Raw genomic sequence first — 15651 nt, 5'->3', positions numbered from 1 at the left:
ATGGTGGCCATAATATATTTTTTTGAGCGATTGGGATCGGAACCAACTGCAGAAACAATATTTTTCAAGAAGCTACCCTTAAAAAAGCATCTGGCCTATGTATCTTATGGGAATCTGCTAATATGCATTAATAATAATAATGACGATGATGATGTTTGAAAGCTTTTAGGAGAAAGATGGGAACCAAATAATACCACCTCTAGGAGAGATCTCTTTCCTGGTGGAAGAACCTTGTCCCCCCAGCAGATCCCGATGGTAATCTTGTCTCGTAATTTATAATGTGTTTCCTGGTATGGAGTCGATCCCAAGGAGACAAAACAGCACAATGAGCAAACCAATAGTTAAAACGGTAGATGGATGCTTACAGACCTCTTAACATTGTCTCATTCTGTGCAATAAGACTATGCCCTTGCTGAAGCCCTGAGATTGACTTCCCAAGTTGGATATCTTGACATTTAACAGGGGGAAAATATACAAGAGAAAGCAGAACTCGCAGTGCAGTATCAGGCACGTCTGTTCAGAAGTCCCACTGTGTTTGGCTGCGCTTACCCTCAGACAGAGTCTGCGCATGATTGTAACATAGATGATTTCTTCCCCTCATCTATATATATCACCGTTTCAACACTGAACTCTGTTCCCAGTTTATCACTTAAAATTTATTTTCGTTTATGTGCATTGAAGTATTTAATGGGTTTATTTTAGATGTAGAGAGAAAAAAACATAATAAATCATAAGCAACATTGTAGGAAATAATCTTGAACTCTGAGACACCCCCCCCCCCTGCCTCCACTGGATCTTGGCAGGATCCTTTGACAGCTGCAATAATAAATGCATGGTTTCCTTTGCATAAAACGAAATTGGATGGATTCAAAATATCTTGTGCCCTGAAGCAGTTTTGGACAGTTAGCATCTGCCCACACCTTTCAATAGTTGCTAGCAAAACGTGAAGGTGTCAATCTGGGCATTCTTTCTCTTTCCTCCCTGGCGAATTCTAGAAAGTTCCCCCAAACACTAGGAAATGAGCCAGAAACATCAGGAAGTAAGAGGAATGTGGGAAGTAGGATCCTAGATGGTGGCTTTCCAAACCTCCTACATATTTAGTTATATGCTTCTTGTTTGGCCAAGGAATAAGCGGTGGAGGCTGGTCCATATGGGCAAATGGGGCACTGCCCAACCATTCTTAGTCTGCCCTCAGTGTGCTACCACAGGCCTGTCTTCTTACAACCAGTTCAGAGAGTGGCATTGCCTGTCAGCTTCCTTCTCTTAGTCTCAGTGTTGTCTTGTAGGACTCAGCAGGGAGGAGGAGGTTGGAAACAAAACTAGAATTAGTTGACTCTGCCAGCCATTGACTCTGGCTCCACCTTCTGTTGAACTCCTTGTCTTCTTTCCCATCAGTTATTGTTGTTTAGTCGTTTAGTCGTGTCTGACTCTTTGTGACCCCATGGACCAGAGCATGCCAGGCACTCCTGCCTTCCACTGCCTCCTGCAGTTTGGTCAAACTCATGCTGGTAGCTTTGAGAACACTGTCCAACCATCTCATCCTCTGTCGTCCCCTTCTCCTTGTGCCCTCAATCTTTCCCATCAGGGTCTTTTCCAGGGAGTCTTCTCTTCTCATGAGGTGGCCAAAGTATTGGAGCCTCAGCTTCAGGATCCCATCAGTAGCAATGGCCATAAGACAGGATGCATGCATGACACAAACTGACACAAATCAAGCCACATGGGAAGGGACAGCTCCAGTAGCTACCAGTCTGTTTCTAGGCACAATTCAAAGGGATGGCTATGACCTATAAAGCCCTTCTGTCATTGAATGGTTGGATGCAGAGGAATGGTGGGAAGAACCAGCTGGGGAACTCCAAGATGAAGATGCCTCAGAGCCAGGGGACTGGTGGTGGGATCACAATAAGTGATTGGAGGGAGAAGACTGGGAGGAGGAGGTATCAGAGGCTGAAGAGGCAACAGAAGTCTGTTACCTCTTCATCCTCTAATACCTCCTCCTCAGTCTGACAGGTTTCTGACAGGTTTCTGTTATATGTGGAGGATAAATGCTTTCATGCTTAGACTTAGCTGCTGTTCCTGTCTCCATGGTTGGTTGTTGTATATATTACTGGTGTGTTTGTTTTTTATTCATTTTTTGAATGTAGTAAGCTGCCCTGAGTGGTGCTTTTACCCCTGAAGGGTGGAATATGAAAGTATTATTAAGATAAAACAAAACAATGCCAAATATAGACCAACAAAATAAAAAATGTTTTCAAAAATGGCTACCCCCCCCCCCCATTTCCCCAGCCATAGGAAGCTGCCTTATACCAATTCAAGCCATTGGTCCATGAAGCTCAGTGCTGCCAACGAAGACTGGCAGTGGCTGTCCAGGGTTTCAGGCAGGAGTCTCTCTCAGTCCTGCCTGGAGATGCTGGGGATCGAAGCTGGGATCTTCTGCTGGCAAAATCTCTCCCCACTTCTTGAAGAATGATAAGAATTTCAGCATGGCCTCTCTCTCCAAAGGGAGCCTCAGGACACCTTTGTTCACAGTTACACACAGGTGCCTGGCAGATGCTCCCCTATAGTCAATAGCAGATGGTGTGGTGGGGCAGCAGTGTTCACCTGACCTCCTGAAAGCTGAGTCACTGCTGCTTACTGGGAAGGAGAGGGGCAAGGTGGTGGGGAGACCAGCACAGTGCAAACACAGTGAGCCAATATGGTATTCCTGGTGGTGTGTTTGCACCACGCTAAGCTCCCTGCCGCTTTGGCCCTCTCCATCCTTGGAAAGCCGTGGTGACTCAGCTGTCGGGAGACCAAGTAAGTGCCACCATGACATTCACTACTGCCTGTTGCCCTATAACATTTAGTTACAGTATATGCGTCCTTCTCACAAGATTATCACTCTCCCAGTGTGGTGGCACATGGTTGAAGTTTACCACTGCAGAGAACCATTCCATCTCTCTCTGTGTGTTTATGTGTGTGCCTAGGACCTCACAATGAAAGCATCTTAAAATTGATGTGGCCATTATCTAATTGAAATGCAATAGATATCTGGCATCCACATGGGAATTTTATTTCTCAAGCTTTTAAAAAATCATTTTAAACAAAACAATGCCAAGCTTGTCTTATAAACATCTGTGGTAATTTTCGGGTGTGTGCAAAAAGGTCTTTCTACATAACTTTTTTTAGGAGCTTAAGGACTGAATTACTAGGGTTGTGTGAAACATTAGGACAGAATCCAGCTATGCCTCAAAGAGAAACTTTAGGAGCACATGCCAAGACACGCTTGAAGAGCAACATCTGGAAACTTTTCCGAAGGAGAGGTGAGCCTGTTAGGATCTCCCTACTCTCTTGCAATTTCCATTCCCCTTTATCCCTTCTGCATCTCAAGATGTCTGATTAACATCTTTACCACCCATTAGGACAATAAAGGCTTATTGTGAAACAGAGGGAGGAGGTTTATTTATCTGGGTATTTACAAAGCACCAACTCACAAGAAAAATATTGTGGCAGTGCACAGCAAAAAGGCAACAGAAACCTAAAACACAAGCCCAAATTAACAGCAATGAATGCTATAAAAAGGCTTGACAAAACAAAAATGTTTTCAGCAGATGAAACATCAGAATTGAAGGTACCTGTCTGGTTTCAATAGGAACAGCGTTCCAAAATATTGGCGCCGCTAAGCTGAAAGCCATGGTTCTAATAGAAGCTAAATGAATCTGACGATTGAAACTAGGTGTGTGATTTTGCTTTGGATGAAGTCCAGATCCAGAACTGAAGTGATTTGGGCTATGTCCAAGGTGCAGCAAGGTGTCTCAGGAGTGGCTCAAAATGAATTGGCCCCTTCCTGAAGCCTTGCGTCCACCTTGGAGGCTTGGAGAGTACAGTTTTAGAATGTCTGTTAAAATGGATCAGATTTGGCAGCCACAATGCTCTGAAATCTTATTTGTGAGTAAGTGCAATGGAAGTCTGAGGGATCTTCTTTGATGTAGCCATGCGTAGGATCAAAGCTCATATATTCTTTGAATGCATTGTTTCTCAGTTTAATTACTCAGAGGACTCATAGAATCAGCAGCTAAAATAACTTTGCCTTGCACTGCCACATTTTCTATTGGAAAAGTGTTGCATTTTCAGGTACAAAAAATAAAGGGGTGCTCTCTAAATATCACTTTGATTTGTTACATATTTGTCTGAGAAAATGGGCTGGCCTAAAATGACAAAAAGCCTTCAGGATTTCAAGAGATCTGAACAGAATCCACACGAGGGAGCACTTGAGTCAGATCAGATCAGTGCAGTATAGGTACCATACAGAGGCCATCATTGAGAAAATACAAGAGGATAGACTATAGGCAGATCCTATTGCTTAGCAGAAGTGCAATGGGTACATGGATCACAAAAGACACGGGTTACACACCAGTTTCTTTGTTTAATGAAAAGATGCTGCATAGTAACAAGGATTTCCCAGTCTGCCAGAGATTCCTTAAGGGGAATGAACAGAACAGGTCATTTAATACATAAACATCTCTTTCATGCAGCAGGAAAAAGGTCATCCTTAAACACCTTTTGCTGTTGACTTTTTCACTGAAGAAACCATTATTACTACATGACATTACAGGAATGCACTAGGTTTAAACTACGCCCCCTTCACCAGTGGTACCATGCTGACAGGACAACCTGCTGTGGGTACCATGAAAACGGAAGCGTATCTCAATCTCCTCCAGCCTCCAGACGCTTGTACTACCAGCTCATGTGAACTGAAGTCCAAAACAATGGGAGACCACCATTTTGGGGAAGGCTGGTATATGTGATATTACATATGCAGCAGCCATATTGCACATAGCTAGGCTGTCAACTGTGGACCAAGTAAAACAAAACTGATTACTGAGGACTGGGACGTCACTATGAACAACTGTCCATATTTGAATTGGCACCTTGTAAAGCCAAATTGAAATCCAAAGGGTAGTATTCAACTAAATTTTACTTAGAGTAGACCCAATGAAATTAATGGACATGACTAAGGCAGGCCTATTAATTTCAGTGGGTGTACTCAGAGTAAAACTTGACTGACTACACCCAATATTTTTATAAGCAACATTTCACACTGGGATCAAGAGTCCAGTTTCTACGTACTGAAACAGACTCCCACAAGCCGAATGACAATTTTCCTTGCACATGACACACATGAAAGCAAATGCAAAGGTATTGTTTTATTGTGAAGATTTTTATATTTTTGAACTACCTCAAGGGGTCTTTTTCATCACAGTATAAAATAAATAAACAGATAAATAAAAGCAGGGTCCATTTTGTATGCAGATGCACAATTCTTGGAGGGTATACATCAAATCAAACTCGTTAACGTGTGGAAAACTGTGTGTTTGAAACAGGAAATGTGTGAGCAAGTATCTATTCTCCCCACTCATGCTTCCATGGAACCCAGTTTAAAATCTTAGACCTACTCCAACAAGCAATACAGACAACTCTCAACTTATGCAGGAATTTTGGGAATAGCACATAAAGCCAAAATTGTGTATAGTCAAAACACATTGGCTGCAATGGCAGGTGGCATTGCCAAAGTCTCCCCGTCCCCCCTGCCCCCCAAATGTGTGCCCCCTTTTCATTTTTTTTATTCAAAATTTGCCAAGCGCATAAAGCTGAATGTGCACAAATTAAATGCACGTAAGTTGCAAGTTACCTGCATCTTGTACCTCTAGATCAAATGAAGAGATTACAAGTATCTCCTTCCTGGCTTAGATTAACCACAGTTTCTTTTGACTTCCAGACCAGGAACTTGGGTTATCTTTAACAATGGTTTATTGTAACAAACCCTACTTTAAACAAAGTTTGTTACTGTTGACATAGCGAAACTTTTATTACTTGCTTGGTGCAAAGTTAAGCAGTCTTAAAGTCTCCAAAGGAAGTGCTTCTGAGAGTTTATGATGTAATAGCTAAATGCATTTCATTTATGTTATCTTTTAATGATCAGAGCCAGAGCCTTCTCTTTGAAAGATTAGAATACTTCTCTGTCAGCTGCTTCTTCCTCTTTTGCAATAGTGAAAGTTCAACAACAAAATAACGCCCCGTACTTCACAGTTAAACTAGACATTTGCCTGGCAGATTACAAGACACAGCACAATTTGCTGCTATTTTTATCTTCTGGAAAGATACAAAGAAGCTAAAGGTTGTTGTTTTCTGGACTTCCCACAGCTCACATTTAAATTAAGGGGCAACGCTCACTGCTTGGTGAGTGAAATATAGTTTGAGACTGAGGGTGGAGAACCTGTCTGTGGCTGTCCAGGTATCACTGGACTCCAACTCCCATCAGCTCCAACCAACATGGCCAATGCCCAAGAATGATGGGAGACATAGCCAAGCAGCATCTTGGGGGTCACAAGTTCACACCTGTTTCAGATGATGGGGAATACAAAGGGCTTCCACCTTATGGGCTAGAATAAGATTGGGATGCACAGCCAGTGGCTTCTTTCAACTGAGCTTGCTTTCTAAGGGGGGAAAACAAGCAAAACAAACTAGAAAGGGCAAGTGCAACAAGTTTTAAGCTACAGGTCTCGGGGTTTGCACTGGCTAACAGAAATTACCTGCCCAGCTAACCAGCAGCTGCTGCTCTCTCCCGGACTGCAAACCTTCCATGAGATCTAGCTGAGCATCTTGTGTCGATCAAACACCGTCTTCCGCTGCTCCTGCACCTGACGCTTCCACCGTTGCTGGGCTCCCTCCACTCTCTCCAACACTGTGTTTGCCCGGGTGGGGGCCGAAGGGCGTATTGCTGCCAGTGAATGGGCGTCCTGCAACACCGAAAGAATAAACGCCTCAAGGATCTCCAAAGGGGCAATGCATTTCAGAAGCACAGCAACAATGCTCAACAGTGACACATAAAAGGAAACCTGAAACAGGCTCCCTCAACTTCCAGTCCCCAGATCTTGTTGGACTACAGCTCCCATCATCCCTGATTGTGCTAGCTGGGGCCAATACGGCTTGTAGTCCAATAACATCTGGAGGCCCAAAATTGGGGAAGTCTGATTGGATTCCTTTTAAGTGTTGACACCTTTTGGCAAGCCTTCATGGAGAAAAACCACCTGGAGGATCTCCGTGGCCAGAAAGATAAAATTTCAATGAAACTTTTCCAGTTTTGCACAGTTGGGATTGTACGGACCGTGTGCCTGCAGTTTCAGCATTCATCATGCGAAGCAGTTATCTGGCACATCATGGAAGTTAAAAAGGTCTGGCCAATGTCTGGGAAAGGATTGCAAGCCACAGTAAGGTGGAGAAGGCATCTGAGTGTCAGGGAGCAAAGCACTTTTATCTTTGGGGTTTTCAAAGGACTGGATAGAATATTGTCTGTCCTTTGGCGGATGAGTCATAAATGTGATGGAATATTCCCCTCTATTCTGTTGCCCCTTTAGAATGCTGATTAAGTTAGCAGATGCTGAGTTTAGGACTCACGCCTCATGCAGTCTACTTTTGCCCCAGTCTGCTCATTATCAAGAGGAAGGCACCATGCTCACCTCGCTTTCCTCTTCATTGTGCAGGGGCTGGGTGTAGGCATCCGGCTTGCGGATGAGGGGGTCGACCACCATCAGAAAGACCATGTAGAGCAGAAGGGCTCCAATCACTGAGAGGTAAATGATGATGATGACCTGCCAAAGATCAGCAAGGAAACGGGATGAAGCAATTCTTAAGCCATCAGGTTCTGCAAGTCACACAGCCTATATTGCAACATACGTCTCTTCAGAATGATTTAGGAAGCATGATGTGACAGTTCCAAGTTAACCTTCAAGTTAGCAGGAATTAAACAATCCAGAAGCCAACTCCCAACTAGTGGAAAAAACCCCCAGCTCATTTTGCCGCCACCCCCTTAATGTCAACAGGGTTCATCTAAGCTACAATTTCCAGAGTACCAGGGACTTTTGATGTGGCCACTGAGGCACAAGCTTGCTCCATGGACTTGTGCAGCTATAAATTATTCAAGTTGTGGAGAAAGTGGATAGATTTTTTTTTTCTCTCTCTCTCATAATACAAGAACTCAGGGACATCCAGTGATGCTGGAAGATTTGGGGCAAAGTATTGATTCACACCTTGCAGTTAAACTATGGAATTTGCTGCCACCAGAGCCAGTGATGGCCACCAACTTGGACGGCTTCAATAGAGGATAAGATATATTTGTGGAGGATAAGGCTAGCAATGCAGCCATGATGGTTATGTTCTGCTTCCATTGTCAGAGGCTCGAAATACCAATTGCTGGGAATCACAGGTGTGGAGTTGCACTCAGGTCCTGCTTATAGGCTTCCCATGGGCATCTGGTGGGCTGATGCCTGATCCAAGTGCTGGAGAAAAAGGGGCCCTTCACCTCATCCAGCCGGGCTCCTCTTATGTTTGGAAAAGCCACATGAGAACCAGTGGACTAGACCTTCAGAAATGGTTGAGACAACCATTAGCGCTATGTCCTTCATGGGTAGACCCTCAACCCTACTCATCCCTGCCTCCAAAGTTGCCAATAGCCACAATTCTGTTTTATACAGTGAGAAGGAGAGGCAGTGCAAAGGCTCATCTTGTCTTGTACCTTGATGGTGGTGGTGCTTCGCTCTTCATATTTGCACTCACACAGCAGGCAATATGCCTCGACATCGTTCCCCGGCACAGGCATCGGCTCCACCACATGCAGGCAGTTGCTGCAATGATGGCAAGAGATGAGCATCAACAGTGGGAATTGAAGCTCTCCTCTGTCACAGAATGCAGCAGGAATGGCTGTCACCTGTGACTCTTCCATTCCCATCAGCCCCAGCCGATTATCAGGGTTAGTCTATTATATATTTTATTTAGCAAGCGTTATATATGTCGCCGAATGAAAGGCCAACCAGCTCTAAAGCACAAAGTAACGTAACATATTCCTTAGAAAATACTGATAAAATCGACAGACTTTAAATGGAAGTTAAACGTTAATGGGTTGCATCCCATGCTAGTATTGCACAAAACAGATCCACTGAATTGCATGGACCGGAGTAATTTAGGTAATTCCAGTAGATCTACTCAGAATACAACTCGGTTGGATGCAACCTAATACAATGAGCAAAATACTGTAAAATGATCAGTTTTAAAAACAAATATACATAATAAAATTGCATGTATGGTAGGTTTGCCAAAACAACAACAACAAAAGTTTTTGCAGGCATTGGGGGGGGGGGGATACTATGAAGGCACTGTCCTAGTATGAATAGGTGGGGAGTTCCAGAGAATAGACTGATTGCCACAGTAAAAGACTGATTTCTCACAAATGCACAGCAAACATCATGCTGTAGATCAAAGTGGGTACCTAAGGGGTAAGGCGATGGGAGTTCAGCTAGACTTGGTCAGTGCTGCAGGTGGCCATTGGGGATCCCTGTTCACGGCAGTGGGGAACCAAGGTAGAGTTTTCTGACGTGGCACAGGACAGTCTGAACTTGAGCTCACTGCTTTCAACAAACCTTCCCATCAACATCAGGAAGGGTTTGGAAAATGGTTGCAGATGTAAGATAACAACCATTTCTTCATTGTTTCCCTACCTTATGACTTCAAACTATGAATGGGGAATTGTAGCACTTTGGGAGGCCCTAATTCTCAGTAAGAAGCAGCTATTTACAAATCCTGACTATTTGCAGTAGCTGGTTTTGAGCCAGAGAGTCTTCTGGGACAGTCCCCTGAGGAACTATGTTGTACAGTTTTTGCAAAGGTCATTTGCTATGCCATTAGAGGATGTAAAACTTCACTTGAAGATTGACTCACCAGTCCTTCTGCGACACATTCTTCTTGTAAATCTGTCCACTGATATTCCTATATGGGGGGCAGACACACTTGCAGCGGATGTCCTCAAAGCTCTAAAGGAGCAAAGTAAGATAGGAATGGAATAAAGAGTAAAACATCCCACCACACCAGAGAATGAGATTTTCAGCAGGGTCAACACTTGATTTCACTACTGAGCTTTCTCTCCTATCTAGTAACTGCAATATCCATTCGCACTGATATCCCGCCGGATCTTGAATACATGCCTGTTTCATTCCCCTGAATTTGAACTATTTAATCCAATTGTTTTAACTGTTTTTTATAGTTTAGTGTTTAACACTCATACTATTTAATGGGCTAGTTTTAGTGTATATTTTTAATATGTGTGCTTTTAATATTTTGATGGAACAGTTTTATTGTGCATTTTAATTATGTATGAATTTTATAATTGATTTTATGCTTATAAACCACTTAGAAGCCATTATGGAATATAAGCAGTATTCAAATCCAACAATAATCATAATTAATGCAAATTATCTTTTTGTAAAAACATCCTAATAGCCGGATGGAAGTGGTTTGCAATCCATGTGTCAAAAATTCTGATAGAAAGCGGTTCTTAGTTAACTTAGTTAACCAAAATACAACTAGACAGTTGCCAACAAAAATCCAAGTATTACTGCATGGTTATATGGATGTTTGTTCAAAAGTACTGTTGAGCTCAATGTTGAGCTCAAAAGTACTGTTGAGCTTTATTTAAAAGTGTCCTGAACCTCAGCCTCACATATAATATTATCAGCAATCAAGTTAACCTAACCTTGAACAAACAAAATGGGTAAGACAACATTTTTGGGAGGATGAACTCAGTGTAAGAGATGCACATGCAAAATCTCTACTCCCAAAGCCAACGGGACACTCAACTTGGTCGGAATGCTGTGCAATTACTTCCCTATGCAATGTCTCTTTGATTTCTCACTTGCATTGAGTGCTCTCACCACCGCCACCCCCTTCACCTTGCTGGTTTCTGATGGTGGTATTACAATACACCAAACAACAGCTGCAAGTAACACGAATTTCATGATTTCCTCAGAAATGCCACACAAGCATTGCAGGAACCTGAAACAAAAAAGAAGAAGTTCAGTCAGCAAACTCTTTCTGAAGTTCTACATGTAACTCCTAGATGAGGCTGCGTCTCACTGACACAGAGTGCCAGAAGGTAGAATGTCAGAGATGGGAGAGTCCTCTTCCTCGAACCCTAGAGAGACACTGCCTGTCAGTGTAGACAGTACTGGGCAAGATGGACCAGTGGTTTGATTCAGTACAAGGCCTCTTCCTTTGTCCCTGCTTTTCTGCTTAATTGTCAGAGTACCATGGACCATAGAGATGCCTCCTCCTTATATTTTGGCTCCAATCTCAGACTAGGTGCAGATGTGGGGACCAGGCCTATAAACACAAAGTAGCATAAAACGCAGCAATAGGAAAGTCAACTTGGGTTTGCTCCCAGGTGAGAGACTGGGGCAGCTACAGGCAGGGGAGGGAAATGTCAGTTAACTTGACATCAAAATGACAGGTGGACAGCCTGGGAGCATCTCCAGTGAAAGCACAAATGCAATTCACAAACACACATCCATTTTGTAACTTTGCTCATTCATATTGTTTTGCTGATTTATATTGTTTTCCTTTTATTTATTCTACAATGGGAGTCGTAGTTCAAAACATTTGGAGGTCACAAGGTTGGTAAAGCGTGGATTAAAGTATACAGAGCACAATTGTTTAGCAAAAAACAATCTTAAGTAATTTTTTTGAAGTACAGCAAGCCCACAACTTATGTGGGGGTTACGTTCTGGAGATCAGGCCTAAAACCAAAATCGTATATAGTCAAAACATATTGTATTCAATGGCGGGTGGGATTGCCAAAGCCTTTTTTCCAGAACCTTTGCACCCCTTTTAAATTATGTTTTGGTTTGGTTTTGCCGTGCATGTAAAGCTGAATGTGCATGATTTTGTAAAAAAAAAGAAAATTGCATAAGCTTCAGGCTTACTGTATATGAAACTATGAAAGTAGAAAGTGAGGAATTCTTATGCCACTCATAGGTAAAGGTAAAGGTACCCCTGCCCGTTCAGGCCAGTCTTGCCAGACTCTAGGGTTGTGTGCTCATCTCACTCTATAGGCCGGGAGCCAGCGCTGTCCGCAGACACTTCCGGGTCACGTGGCCAGCGTGACAAGCTGCATCTGGCGAGCCAGAGCAGCACACGGAACGCCGTTTACCTTCCCGCTGGTAAGCGGTCCCTATTTATCTACTTGCTCCCGGAGGTGCTTTCAAACTGCTAGGTTGGCAGGCGCTGGGACCGAACGACGGGAGCGCACCCCGCCGCGGGGATTCGAACCGCCGACCATGCGATCGGCAAGTCCTAGGCGCTGAGGTTTTACCCACAGCGCCACCCGCGTCCCTATGCCACTCATAATAGTATACAAATGAGTCATCTGGGGCAGTTCTTTACCTGTAATGCCTAACCATGGTTGAGATGAGTCCTGAGCTTCTAGGAACCCAATTTGCAGGGCAAATGTAAATGACAGGTTGCTGGTTTAGTATATTCTGTGGCAAATGGGTTTGTTACAAACCAGATTTCCCACTATTTAAACTGGTTTAGGGAAAGGTCTGTGTATGGCCAAGGTTCACTCATATCACACTGAAACATAGAATCACAGAATTGTAGCGTCAGAAGGGACCATGAGGATAATTTAGTCCAACCTCTGCAATGCAGGGAATCTTTTGCCAAATGGGGTTCGAACCCATGACCCTCAGATTGAGAGTCTCATGCTCCTGAATTGGACCCTGCTTGTAATTCCCATGGAAAATTCATCAGTACAGTATGTGATGATCGCTACCACTGACTCAGGTGGCTTAAAAAAGGAGAGAAAAAGCTTCACAGAGGATTGTGCTGTCAAGGGCTGTTGCAGATGACAGCTGAATAGAACCTGCACCTTCAGACATCGTATACCTCTGGTGCGGAGGTCAAACAAAAGGAAACGTATGACTAAGCAGGGATACATTTCCATATGCCCTTCCGAAGGAATGCAATGAAAAGCGATCAATCGGCAGCATCCTGCGTGCAGATAATATTCTCTCCGGCAGTTAAAACCCCTTTCATTGAGCATGTCCGCACATTCACTCTCAGCATAGAGAAAACCGACCAGTTTGCAGAAATTTGGCGGCCCCCATATTTAGCGACTGGAGGATGCAAACGAACCCACGAAGCTCTTCCCCCATCCCGCTTTCCCCCCGCGTAACTGGGGCGAGGAATTATTCGCTATGCAATATAATACCCACCGAAGCTGCAGCAGCTCCTAGAAGCAGAAGAATCCACGCTAATCTCCACTGGTATTTTTTCCCCCTGCTGACATCATCAAAACAGACACTGCTCGCAACCAACCAAAAGCCTTGTCCCAGAGGACGCGTTGAGGGATCGTGTATAATTTCCTACCCTTGGATTCACAAGAAAAATAAAATAAAATAAGAGGCGCTCTTGTGGATTAAAAGATTCGACAGCTAACATACACGCAAGGCGACTGCACGTTTGTACGTATTTGCCTACGAATTCGAAAGGCAGGGAAAGGTGGTCAGGCTGGCTTCTGTTTCAACTTTGCAGATTACAGATTGACCCTGCAGTTTTGGAAAACCATGTCAGTCTACTCCGCCTCAGTTGCTGTTAACAACAACGACACAGTACTGTATCAATATGCATGACAATTGACAGAGTAGTTTTAGCACCCATCCAAAAAAAGCCCCAGGTCCCGGCAATTTATATTCTAGGTTTCGACTGAAGGGGAAAACAGGAGGGCAGAAGAAGAGAGTCACAGCACAAAGAGATTAAGTAGCCTACGCAAACACAGTTCCATAATTCAGTTCCATAATTTCCCGCAGCCTAAGGAAACAGTGCCTTTGAACATGTGCAGAGCTCCCTGCACTTGTGTAACGGGAATCACCATCCCCTCTGCTTTTAACGGTATGAAGGAATCGCCGTCTAACCGAGGATATAGGGAGAGTAGAAAAACCGGCTATTTACAACCCACTGCAGAAATGTCTAATGCGATGGTAGTTTTTAAAAGTGCTGGGTTCCTTTCGCCCCACGGGAATCCAAACTTTGCTCTTCTTTTATCAAGCTCCGTTCCTCCTCCTTTTGAAGCAGCCTCTTAGACCTGTGGTTAGCTCAGTTTGGTCAGAGCGCATGATATTCTTTAATTTCAGCGTTGTAGGTTCGAGCCTCACGCTGGGCAAAAGATTTCTGCATTACATGGAGATCGACTAGATTATGGTTCTAGTCTAGTCGAACGCGATGGGAAAACTGTGGTCCCCCAGATGTTGTTGGATACCAACGCTCCCATCAGCACCGGCCAGCATAGCCAGTGGTCCGGGATGATGGGAGCGGCACATGTCAAAGCGGCGCATTGAAGGCAACGCACCACACCAGGGGGCGCAAACTTACGCACCCTTCCGTGGACTGGTAGGTCTTCCTCCTGAGTAAGCAGCTGCACTTGGCTCCGCGAGTTCTGCAGCTGGCCAGGGAGCTCAGCTTGCTCGAGGAGCAAAGTGTTAATGAAATAGATAGGAAGTGGCGTAGCCGAGGAAGGCGGGCTCCAGGGGTGGGAAGTGTGCCCTGCTGGTGGGCGTGAGGTTGTGCCGGCGCAATGGCTGCGGTGGACTGTGTCTTGAAGCTAGGAGGCAGCGCACTGACGCACAAAAGCCAGCTGGAGACCCTGAGAGCGGAGTCCTTGCGCGGGGCGGCTGCTCTTGTGCACAAGCTCCGCGAGGCGGGACAGAGGCGGTGCATAATCGTGCACGGCGCAGGGTAGGAGCATAGCAGCGCAGATCTGGCGGGCGGGGGGGGGGGGGGAGATACTGGGCAGGGCTTCTCCCACGGTTGCTTGGCGAGGAGACCCTCCCTTCCAAAGGCGCGCGCCGCCACCAGGGAAACGCACCGCTGCAGTGCCCCCACGTGCTGACCCGAAAGCAAGCGCCGCCTAAACGGGCAATCTGTGCACGATTATCAATGGGATTTCCTAGGAAGCTTCATATCTAATACGGTCTTCATGCCTAGAGACGACGAAACCTATCGCAAACTGCAAAGGAACTTGATTTCAATAAGATAAATAAATATTTCCGCATTTCCCCCTTCCGCTGTCAACAATTGCCCCGCCTCTCTCTCCATTGCCCACTGTTTTATTTACAGTTGATGAATGGCAGATTTTCAAGCAGTGGAAACAGGAGAGAACACCCGTCATCTCATTTTGCCTACTGACAAGACCAGTCCTGCTTGCTATTGTATTTATTGATGCTAGGATTAAACCATGGGTTGCCCATGGGTGCTCCAGACATTTCGAGTTACATTGAAGCATGTCATATGTTGGTTGCTTCTTGTGCTTCATACCATTGGAAATTTCTTCTAGTGTGTATTGCATAATGTAGGGTGAAGTTCGGAGACCCTGACAGATCTGTTATGCTGTACATTGCTGTATAGAATAGATGACCCTAGAGATCCTACAATAAAAGAAAAACAGTTCTATGAGATTTTTAAAATATAAACAGTCACTTACTGCACTCTGTCTTGCATGGAACATGAAAATAATAACTCTGGTGGCAGCAGCACAACCCATAATTTCTAGGCTTTGAGCCCACTGGGATTATCACAATGGTATTCTTATAGGGCTAAAGAATTCTCTAAATCTGTGGCCCTATTAAGTGTTAACAGCGAGTTCTGAGCAGGAGCCCATGGAACAAGTCCTGTACATTCTCCATTCCTCTCTTAGAAATGTTTTGCTCCTTGGAGTTGTCAACTCATGGAACTGAAAACATAAATGCTCCTGACTTGCTCCGTCTCTTTTTCTTTTAATCTGCCTGTTATGTC

At 44.4% G+C, this 15651-nt stretch overlaps 1 protein-coding gene across 4 annotated transcripts; it reads right to left on the bottom strand.

The window, feature by feature from the left end:
• Nucleotides 1-4382: 4382 nt before the first annotated feature.
• On the bottom strand, nt 4383-14595 carry TMEM9 (transmembrane protein 9). Of its 4 annotated transcripts, none has more exons than XM_083746050.1 (7): nt 14237-14349; nt 13077-13231; nt 10758-10860; nt 9751-9842; nt 8552-8660; nt 7497-7628; nt 4383-6776 (listed from the first exon to the last, which is right to left on the bottom strand). In XM_083746050.1, exons 3-7 carry the CDS (start codon nt 10821-10823, stop codon nt 6627-6629), a joined length of 549 nt encoding a protein of 182 aa, XP_083602176.1. In that variant the 5' UTR covers nt 10824-10860; nt 13077-13231; nt 14237-14349; the 3' UTR covers nt 4383-6626. The 4 variants fall into 4 exon arrangements, with proteins under 4 accessions (XP_083602176.1, XP_083602178.1, XP_083602177.1 ...); XM_083746052.1 differs by having other exon boundaries at nt 13077-13226; nt 14237-14340; XM_083746051.1 differs by having other exon boundaries at nt 14233-14305.
• Between the last annotated feature and the right edge of the window lie 1056 nt (nt 14596-15651).

The sequence above is a fragment of the Podarcis gaigeae genome, assembly GCF_964106915.1.
Source record: "Podarcis gaigeae genome assembly, chromosome: 6".
In the NCBI taxonomy this organism is placed as follows: domain Eukaryota; kingdom Metazoa; phylum Chordata; class Lepidosauria; order Squamata; family Lacertidae; genus Podarcis; species Podarcis gaigeae.
Note: the sequence above shows the minus strand (reverse complement) of the source record. Positions and strands in the feature narration are given on the sequence as shown.